The 11,381-nt window shown below is 34.6% G+C and overlaps 1 protein-coding gene across 1 annotated transcript in view; it reads right to left on the reverse strand.

Annotated features, from left to right (window-relative positions):
- Positions 1-7,582, reverse strand: part of LOC115212175 (charged multivesicular body protein 4c) — a 66,729-nt gene extending 59,147 nt beyond the window's left edge. Inside the window, exon 1 of the mRNA XM_029781018.2 lies at positions 6,954-7,582. Coding sequence (XP_029636878.1) covers positions 6,954-7,137 — 184 coding nt within the window. The 5' untranslated portion in view covers positions 7,138-7,582. The remainder of the gene's footprint in view (positions 1-6,953) is intronic.
- Between the last annotated feature and the right edge of the window lie 3,799 nt (positions 7,583-11,381).

The raw sequence follows: 11,381 nt of genomic DNA on the forward strand, positions 1-11,381 counted from the left end.
AACATCAGGAAATATTTGATCTGAATCTACTACATATGAAAAGAAAGCATTGCTGAAGTTGGAGAAAAAGTACAAAAAGAAAAAGCCAATGAAATGAACACTGTGGCCTTTCTATACAATATGGCATGTCTGACTGCTTCATTGTTTTTCCACAAAAGAAAACAAAGCAACAGTTCAAGAATTATGGAAGAAAATATCTAAGACATTAATGGGAAAGAGAAAAAAAAATTATGGGCCAGCCTTTCAGTTCTGATTATCTGATATGCTAAAGGTGAAAAGAAATACTTTCTTTACAAAATAATTCAATAGTCAGGAAAATATTATTATTCTGATGCAGATATTTCCTGGAGGAAAGTAAATAGTCAGCAAAGAAGCTGATACTCACAGATAAGAAGTAATGGATAAAAAAGTAATGGAATTTTATCCCAAGTAATTATTTTGCTTCAAATGCAAGTTGTACACAATCAACCCATTTTAAGTTCAGGCTAAACTGTGTGGTTAGGAAGTTCATTTTGCAACCACGTGGTTTTGGATTCAGTGCCACTACACAGCACTTGAGGCAAATGTCTTCTGCTATATCATCATTTAGCGTCTGTTTTCCATGCTGGCATGGGACTGGTAAGCCAGAGAGCTGTACCAGGTTCCAGTATGATTTGGCTCAGTCTCCATGGCTGGAAGACCTTCTTAATACCAATTACTCTAAGAGTGCAGAGGATGCCTTTTATGTGTTAACGACACTGGCCATGACAACAATTTCTCTTTGTCTTCTCAAGCACAGCAAATCACTAAAGGTCTCAATCACTTATTAGCTCTGTGAGACTGAACATCCAAAGTTCATACTTCACCACTTTGACCCATGTCTTCCTGGGTCTACCACTTCCATAGGTTCCCTCTACAGAGATTGGCACTTCTTTATGCAGCTGTCCTCATCCATATGCATCACATGACCATACCAGCGCAGTCTTCTCTCTTGCACACCACGTCTGATGCCTCTTATGCTCAATTTTTCTGTTGACACTCACATTCTGATGTATATGCACACTGACATAGCCCATAAGAGAATTTGGTAGATGGAAACTATAAAGAAGCTTGTTGTGTGCATATGTGTGTCTCATTTACTGGACATTGTGCAGCAATTATAAACGAATATTGCCACTATACAAATGGTGATGCTTGCTTGTAATCTTCTGTGAAAACATGTCCAGACTAGAGGAAAATATTACCTCCCTAGTAAACAGTTGAAGACTGACAACAAGCTGGGCATCCAGAAGTAGAAATATTTGCCTCAATAAATTTTGCCTGACACATGCATGAATGGAAAAATAGACGTTAAAACAATGATGATGACGGTGTTATTACAGCTTGTTACCTCTCTCATTTGCAGCAAAGAAAGAGGTTGATCAGTGCAGAATATATATATTTTAATCTTCTTGGTAACTGCCATAAAGTATCTAGGCAATACACTTCTGACTTTTAAATAGATAACTATGTAACTTAGATATATCTGCTGTACCATTTGAACTTACACTGTTTGCTTGTTTTTTCAAGAGTAGAGAATTAAAGCCTCACAAAATTGCTATTGTTGAGTTTAATTCTTTACATATAGAAAATAATAGATAAATTTTTAAAATGTTTACAAATTCCTTTTTTCAATTCAAATGGTTACAGCAAGAAAGCTGAAGTAATCTCTAGTTGCCTCTCTTAAAACTCACTGCATAGACATAGTATATTTACTCTGTCAAATCTTTTTTCTTTTCAAAACTGTGACCTCTAGAACTTTCTCTTGTTTAGACTCTCTTTGCAATTATTAACTATTAAAATGAAAAATTAGCTACACTAACCTCACCCAGCTATCCTAATTCCCACGACTGACTGAAACGGATATGAGCATTGACGCTCTTCAGCTTTAAAAACTATCTGAGAGGAGGAAACAACCAAACAGAATTTAACCAAATTCTTTCTAACTACTTATTTACCTAGAATTAAAATTTTTCAATAAATATTTCTATGCATTTAATATAAACGTGGACATTGGATAAATAGGTTATTAACATTAATAAACAAATACTTGGATTTAATGTCAACATTTGTATTTGCATTCAAAATACAATGACCAATGTTTGAAAAATACGATTGAACTTTCCTCAATTTTGTGGTTAGAATAGTGGCAACATGCATCTGCACGTGAATGAATATACATTTATTTCGTACAATATTATAGCGCCAGTCCAATTTACCAGATCGTGACCTACAGAATTCGTATCAAGGAAAATTTTATAAATACAGGTTTTTTTGTTTTTTTTTAAGTAACTTTTAAGAGAGAACTTTTGGATCTTTTCGGTTTGAACGGCAGTTTATCAAAATAATTTACATGTAACTAAACACTTTTAAACTTCGTATACAGGTAGAAAGTGTTTATAAAACATCTTTTTCTCTTGGCTTTATTGAGAAAATTCTATAGTTTGTAAGATATTTGTTTTTTTTCTTCAATTTCTGCAATTTCAACCAATCAATGACGTCTATTGAGGTGAAAACATTGTACCGTATGAATCTGTCCCTCGTTTAAGAAACAGATTGGGTTTATTTACATTTCTGAAGAAAAAAAGATACCCTTCCCCCCACCCCTAACTCTAAAACAGATTGAAATCGATACTAGGGTCATAATTATGGGTGACAATTTCATATGGCACCGCTAGAAAAAAACTGCCGTTCAAACCGAAAAGATACGAACTTTTTGATAATTGAGTAGATTATCAAAAATGTGCTTCATATTTTTTTAAAATCCCGATAAATAATTTACTGTCTGAAAGAAACATAGAAGTATGTAAAAGAAAATGTTAATAAAAAAAATTCTAAGTTAAGAATTATGTCAGTGATGAAATCTAATAAGAGATTCAAATAAAAACAACACCCATTTGTACAAATGACAGAGAATAATTTACTATAAACAAACTAGATATCATAACAAAATATTTCATAAGCTTGTGGAGCCTGTGAAATTTAATTCCGGACTTTCTAACGTCTAAACCTCATAACAGACTGTTTAAAAATGACACTCCTTTGTGTTTATTAGTGAATTTAACACAAAACTACACCTATATGGATAAGTACCTGTCGAAACGTGACCGTTGCCATAAACTGAACTGACACCCCAGCGACGCCAAAAATTGTATAAAAATGTTTTTACTTTAATACCGATATTCACTCGATACCTGTTTGAACGTAAATCTCAAAAACATAATTCTTTTATAGTGGTAAGGCTAAATGGAATTGTTATTTCACTTCTCATATTGTAACAATTTCCTCCATATAAATAACTTCATCATATTTACATTAACATCTCCGCCATCTCAGAGTAATGAAATTGCGGGAAAAAATGTTGCTGCAAAAGTATAGATGGAGTATCGAAATTTAATGGGATACATAAAAATACTAAGTACCATTCCTATATTATGTACACATGAATACTTTCACTTCTCACTTCCATACGGGAATAGGTTGGGCACCTACACTCTCTTTTCTAATTCAGATGAGATTTCGCAACTGGAAACAAAATTGAGCAACTTATTAGTAATAAGCTGGTTATTTATATTTTCTCATGAATGGCTAGTGTATCTTAATGCGATTGAGTTACAAATTAAGTGTGTGTGTGTAAGTAAGCAAAAAGTTTCGAGGAGTGACTGATCACTGTATTGAGTCAGCGTCACGAGGTTTAGTATGAAAACAGCATTCAGTTATGTGGAAAATGTTAACAACAGGCTAATTAGTTAGGAACAATATTTAACTTTAAAGATCACTGCATTCGAATAACAAGGGATAAAAGAAAAATTTCCTCGAAGAACTAAACGATCATTTAAAACGAGCCGTACATTTGTCTATTTTATACTCATCATATTTCTATCTACGTGAACTACATTAGTTAATTTTAGGTCATTGGAAACTTAATCTATATCAAAGGAGGGAACCATTATGTGGTCGTTCGACCCGCTGGAAATAGCACCAGTCTCTCTCAAATCAAACCATATAGTCTTAAGAAACGGAGACACATTGGACAATGTAATAGTAAAAGACATGATAGGCATAAGATATCACGTCTTCGATCACGATCAGGGTTGCCCTGGGGCTAAACAACAGCAGTAGATATTAATAATTAGGATTAAGAACTGAAAGGAGATGGTAAATGCTAGAAAATATTCCGTCTAAAGATATTAGCTTCTGAGCGAAGTGAGCTGTCGGAGTATATAGTAACATGAACTTTCTAAGAAGGCTAATTTTATTCTTGTCTCGTTTGAATAAAATGTCAAATGTTTGTATCACAGAAATATGCTTAAGTACATCACATTAAGATATTCTTTTCATTGACATAACTTTTGAAAAATATAAAATAAAATTGTACAGTGTTTTTCTAAAACAACAAAAAATAAACTTCGACCAATTCACAGCATAATGGTTAAAAAAAGCGGCCATTAGAGTTTGAAATTGACTGGGGTGGGGGAAAATCAAAAAAGTTGAAATCTTATATAGCTACAAGTAAAATTAATTTAAAGAATATTAAACGTGTCACCATTATTTACGGGATGATTCTAATTTTGAAGCTAAGAATATAGTATTACTGGTATATTAATAAATTTCGGAGTCGTATTTATTAGGCTGGGGTTTGATCAGAGAATATTGTAACAGTTTTTAGTAGCATTAAACTTTAAAAAAGTGAACTTGCTTAAATAACTATGACTCTACATATTAATATTAAAAAGAGAGGAACGTTTCAACAGATAGTTCGTAGTAATTTTATTTAAACATCCCGTAGAAGCTACACATCTAACAGGTAGGCTTTTCGCTTGATGAACAAATCGACCGCCATGTAATTTACCTATGTCACGTAATTGAGAAAAGACTTTATCGAACTTTATGAAGGAAAAGACAAATTTGGGTTACCAACTCTAATTAGAAAACAAAGTAAAGTTTTATATGTAGGATAACAAAGCAGAAAAGTAACTATTTTAAACATTTGTAAACAGTGGTTTATAAAACAAACAATGTACATATATGAAAATCTATCCCATCCAATAACATCTGTCAATTATCAAGACAAACACACTGTTCATATTTATGCCCTTGAAATAAAGAATGAGTCTCTTAAATTAAAATTTCCCCTCTATATAAATCTACACGAATCAAAATCTCGACGAATTATATTTTTTTCAGATACGCGAATAGTAAATGAGATTATAATAAAGTGGCACTTGTTTTGCATTGAAAACTTTCTGGCAAAGAAAACATTCATGATAGAAAAGTTTTGTCTATTCTCTCCGGAGTGTAAACTGCTTCATTACATTGTTTTCACAAGTAGAACGACATCGAATTTATACAGAGGTAAAATATAAGTGTACAAACTATCACGCCTCATTGAGCATTAGGTATGTAAGATTAAAAAAACAAAAATCAAGACTAGTTAGATTTCTGAGTTTAGCAGTAGGTTAACCGCGATCAAAAAGGTGCATTAACGAAAACATTTCAGCCGTGACCATCTCATTTTTTTAGTACAAACAGATCTATTGTTTCTTCTTTTTTTTTTTTAATCAAGTGAGAATTAAACTGACTGCTTTCCAGGATATATTTAGTTTCCACTGCACGGCACTCAATTCGTAAATAACATCGTTCGTAACTAAAGAGAGCTCTCCTGTAATAAATTTCTTTAGTAAAGAGCTGGAAGAGATTAATTTCAGCTAAAGCTAATCTCTTTCTAATTGAATGTACTGTTAGTTACTAAGAACATTATATCACACGTCAGTTTACTATGGTGACACTTCTGGACGTGTTCAGGAAGATATGGAAAATGTTAGCATGATATCAGTAGCGATTTTCTTTTAGACAAAAACAAATTTATAAATATATTTGCCTTCTGGTAATTTCTTTTAGTGATATTAAAAATTGGGAAAACCTCCAAATAGTCCTGCGGCTACTATAATTCCGATTATAATAATTGTTATATATATACACACAGACATACAGGCAGAATGCTTTCTGTTTACTTGTATTAAAATTTGTGTAAAATTACCAAACTAAGAACAGCAAGACAATTTCATGGGAGCGTGGTATTTTTAATACGACAAAAAAAGAAAAGAAAAAAGTTTGAAAAAGTGAGGTTGATGATGATAGTGGTGGAAGACATCACGGAAAGAGGAGTGAGAATGAATCATGGATTTTGTGACCAGATCACATAGTATGATGCTTTTGCATCAAGGAAAACAGCTTAATTTTAGAAAAAAGAAAAAGGAAAATAAATTATTGATTAACGACTAAGGATTGTTTACATGTTCTGTTCTAAGCTAAAAGTTTAGAGAAAAATGGAATTGCGTTTTCGATATTTTACAAAGAGAAAGTAACTACTAAAATGCCAATCACCTGTGATCAGCATAAACTTATTTGTTTGTACACACACATCTATCTATCTATATATATATATATATATATATAATACTTAACGAGTGTATACACCGTTGACAAGAATTAATGCATTAAATATGTTACATAAATTACTATTTCAATTTAATACTATTATGATTGCGTATAGCGGATAACTAAAACATGGCGGTGCTCCAGCATGGCCACAGCCTTAGGGCTGAAACATATAAAAGAATATGCTAGGGAAAAAAAGTATTAGGAAAATTCAGGAAATTAATTTCATTAACTTCCATTTATTAAGGAAAATAATTTTGATAATAGGATAAATGTAACGCAGCGAGTCCAGTTCAGTTTTTATTTCAGTTTGAAGTCGTAGTTTCAAATACCCCAGACAGATAATTCCCCTGTGAAAAACATGAACAACACAATATCCATTTTCTGTGTCATTAGATCTGATATTCTGTGACAAATCAAAAGAAAACATTACGATATTATATATATATATATATATATATACACACACAAACGAAACATAGGTGTAAAATTACCTCGTTTATTCGAACATTTTTGTTCTTTGGCTATTTTTAACTCTCCTGTAATTTTCGATTCCAAGTGTTCCGATTTCTTGATTAGCATTGTTTCAATACTTTGCAACTTCTGTATAGCCTTCTGTGGTGTTAATGCTGGTTCCTGCTCTTTCGAGAACCCAAACAGTTTAGTAATAGAATGCATCGTGAATAATTAAGAACAGAAAAACAACAACGGAGGGAAAAGACACTTCAGATTGTTCAAAAATAATGATCGGTAGTTCTTGTAATTTTTCTTGTTCTGTTGTTTTTTACCGTCCTTGTTTTAAAATAAATACTGTGAATAAATTATATTTGGGAACGGGACGTATTAGGATTGAAATTATACCATATATAACTTCTTAGAGATATATGGCCAGCTCTAGACAAAGCAGACACAAAGGCGCTGGCAGTGCCTTGGTGTACGCGAAGAATTCTTTGTTGCCGTTTGGTTAAGGAGTTAAATTTGTAGAGTATTCAGTGTATATATATAAAAGTGTGTATCGGTAAGATGTAAAACACTACAGTATGCGTTCTTTGCGCTGCTGTGTTCGTAATCCACAAGTCTCTAAGTGGCCCTCTGCCGTACACCGCCCCTCGAAAGCGCATGTAAAGCACATTTTCATTGGTCGAAAAAACAATACCGCTTCTAAGGGAAATAACTCTCTATATTCATTTATTCGAGAGTTTGTTGTATTCTTTTTCAAATAATTCCTTTTGGCATTTATACGTCTCTCTTTTATCTTTTACTTATTTCCGTCATTCAACTGCTAAGGCCACTCCTGGGAAGGGTCTTTTCGAACAAATCTACTCGAGAACTTATTTTTTTCTAAGCCTGATACTTATCCAGTCGGCCTCTTTTTGCCGAATCGCGAAGTTACAGGGACGTAAACAAACCAAGCGGTGGGGTGTGTGTGTGTGGAGGGGGGGTGGAGACAAACGCGCGCGCGCACTCACACAATGTATGTTTGTATATATATATATATATAGATATGTGTGTGCGTGGCTTAGTGGTTAGGGTATCAGCATCATGATCGTAATTAAAAAAAATACTAGCAAAAATCTCGAGGCAAATAAAGTAATTTGTATTCACCTTCCGATAAGAAAGGTGTGTACGTGTGGTTGCGAGATATAACGTCATTGCAACCCTTTCATAAAGCAACATATTTGTGGAAAAATCGAAATCGGCAATGTTTGTCGAATTCCAAATAGTTTTTGACTTTTTGTATCAAGTCCCACTAACTTGTTCTATACTATTGGTACTGAAGTAGAAACTTAGTTGATTTCTTTTATTCTTTCACTTGTTTCAGTTATTAGACTGCAACCATGCTGGAGCACCACCTTGAAGAGTTTTAGTCGAACAAATCGCCCCCAGGACTAATTTTTTAAGCCTAGTACTTATTCTATCGGTCTATTTTGCCGAACCGCTAGCTTGCGGGGACGTAAACACATAAACACCAGTTGTCAAACAGTGACGAGGGTACAAACGCAGACACACACACACACACACACACACACACACACACACACACACACACCACACACACACACATACACACACACACACAGATATATACATATATATATGTATATTCGACCGGCTTCTTTCAGTTTCCATTTACCAAATCCACTCAGAAGGCTTTGGTCGGCCCAGGGCTATAGTAGAATAAATACTATTTTTGAAATTTGTTTTATAAAAACTCCTCATAATCTGACCAACCTTGGTTCTACCCATGGGATTATACATTATTCTTGTCATTCTGTAGATTCTGCTATCGGTATGTAACGGAAAAGTTTTTATTAAAGTATTTGTAACGATAAAGTTTTTAGTTGAAGTCGTGGGTCACCAATTGTAACGACAGAAATTGCTTTGTAAACATTAATATGATATGTCCGGATAAGCAGTTGTGAAGATAAAATTTGTTATTATAATTGCATGTTGTTGGATGTGATAGATGGAACAATGCATGAAGTTTTAAGGTAATGTTTATTTAACGTTACGTTACAATACCTTGCCTCGACGAGCAGGTTTTGATAAATCCAAAAGCATGCGAAGTAAAGTTTGAGTTTGTATGCTCTTCATTGTTTAGTAGTAATTGCTGAGACAGATAGAATGATGTTGTAAGGGACTGAATTAGAGCTAGAGAGAATTGTAGGGTGTTGTCTCACAGTTGCTTTTTCCCTCTAACCAAGGTTGGTCAGCCAGACCTCGTTGAGACGTCACGACTGTGACGAACTGATTTTTGCTTGGGATGTGTTTGCTTATATAAAGATCCAGAAGGATAGATATATCATTGAGAACAGTAGATTTAGTTGGTGGTCTTGTTATCTATTCTAGCTTTTGGTGGAGTAGAAGAGGTTAGAAAGGATCAAGTAGTGAAGACATTATTTCGGCCTAGCTAAAGGCATCTGGAAGATGTAAAACTGCTGTCAGAGAAAAACGATTGTTCCATCGTGGGAAAAGTTCTGTATCAGTGTTAATTTAAATTTGGCTGTGGTGGATCGAATCCACTTCATGCATGCAAAATTCACTACAGGTATATGTAAAAACAATGACGAAGCTTTCTGAGCGTGCATACAGAGACATAATGAATATGTATCAGAGTCAATCAGCGATATGAAGACAAAACTTATTATGTGATGTGTGATGAATGTTGTTAATTATATGCTTTTGAAAGGTATTTGCTAATTTCTAGTTTTGTCTGCTACTGTTTACTATAACGTGTTAAAAAAGAATTTCTTTTTGAAAAACAATTTTCCAACCCCAAACACCTATCACTATTTACACTACTTTCATTAAAGAAAATTAAACAGTACAGTGAATTAATGGTTTATAATTGAATATTCATTAACTTTCATTATTTATTTCGAGTATCTTACACTGGTAAATTCTCTGAAAAAATTTCTGCAGCCCTGACAAAGAAATGAATTTTGGAAAGACATGCTTGACGAAGAGTAACCACGCCTGCACACTGTCCAGGAATTTCTATAAATAGCAGAGCCTTCGCGCATGTCTGTGCATTATTAGCTACATCTCTCGCTATTGTCAACAGATTAGCCACTTGACCAGTGGAATTCATCCATTCCAGAAAAGTTCCAATCTAGTTCAATCAAACTTGGGGCAAGGCACAACGGTTAGATGATAATATGTAAGAGAGGTGATGTATGCATTCCTCACCCCTCTCCAAACTTTTAGGAATGTTTCGTTTCAGCCCATATTCGATTATACTCGTCATCCTGCTCTTAATTTCGTTCCAGTCTCTATTGACTTAGTGGTAGAGACTACCAGAGCCCAAACAGTTTAACCGGTCCACGGTGCTGTCTAACAGCATGGAGCTGCCTTTCTGGATGCGGAGATGTATGCTCCTGAAGCTAACTTAGAGAACACTTCGAATGTCGTGGTGTCAGACATCATTATGATGACGTCGTCAGTATATACTGACACGACCTTCCTTTGTTTCTGTTAAAATAGGATGCTCCACAAGCACCCTAGTTTCTGCAGCTGCGAATCAAGAGATTAGGGGGGGGGGCATCTTTGGTGGACCAAGCGTTTGATTCAAAACAGTTCCGATAGATAGCCATTTAATCTGATCACAAACAGTTGCAGACTTTGAAAATGAAACCAAAAGAGAATGTACGAAGGACAACCATCAAGAAGTGTAGTTGATCCTATCAAGAGCTTTCCATTGATCCTAACTGATCAGTGCTCCATCGAAGTCAGGTTTGTTACATGACCTCTTTACGATGTATTGCACGAAGAAGTAGTTGTAAAATGCACCGGCCTTTTCGCTAGCACTTTGGGTTAAAAATTTAAAACTCTGCATTTAGCAATTATAAACCAGAGATCGTCAATAACGTCCCCTTTGTTCGTGTTCTTCTACAGCAACGATACCGGTTCACAAAACTGGGAATCCTTCCATTCTATTGTCAGTCGCTGTAGACATCTGTCAAGATGCTTGCAAACAATTTGACATATAAGCATAAAACTCGTACAGCTAACTGATTAAACTAGACAACTTTACCTCCCGTACAACTTGCTGTTAGCCAAGAGACGTGGTAGTCACTCAGGGCCACAACTATTTCTGATCCATTAATGTCGCCATTAACCCCTAACAATTAAGCAAAGTGCTGCTGGAAGACTGCACACATTTGTTTGGAATCGAAAAATAATTATCTGTCACGGTTGATGAAAGACAAGGCTGTAGCTTTGTTGCTAGGTTTCATCTCTGACAACCTATCTTTAGTTCCATCGTGAAAAAGAGCGCGCGCTTTAGTCCTGATAATGTATTTCGCGTTGAAGAAATGATCGAGAGCCATTCTTATTTCCAGCATATCAGTTGCGATACCTTTCCTAATCTTTCCTAATTTACTCAGTAGTTCTCTTTCCAATCTGTTTCTATTGTCTCTCTT

This window comes from Octopus sinensis, linkage group LG1 (assembly GCF_006345805.1).
Source record: "Octopus sinensis linkage group LG1, ASM634580v1, whole genome shotgun sequence".
In the NCBI taxonomy this organism is placed as follows: domain Eukaryota; kingdom Metazoa; phylum Mollusca; class Cephalopoda; order Octopoda; family Octopodidae; genus Octopus; species Octopus sinensis.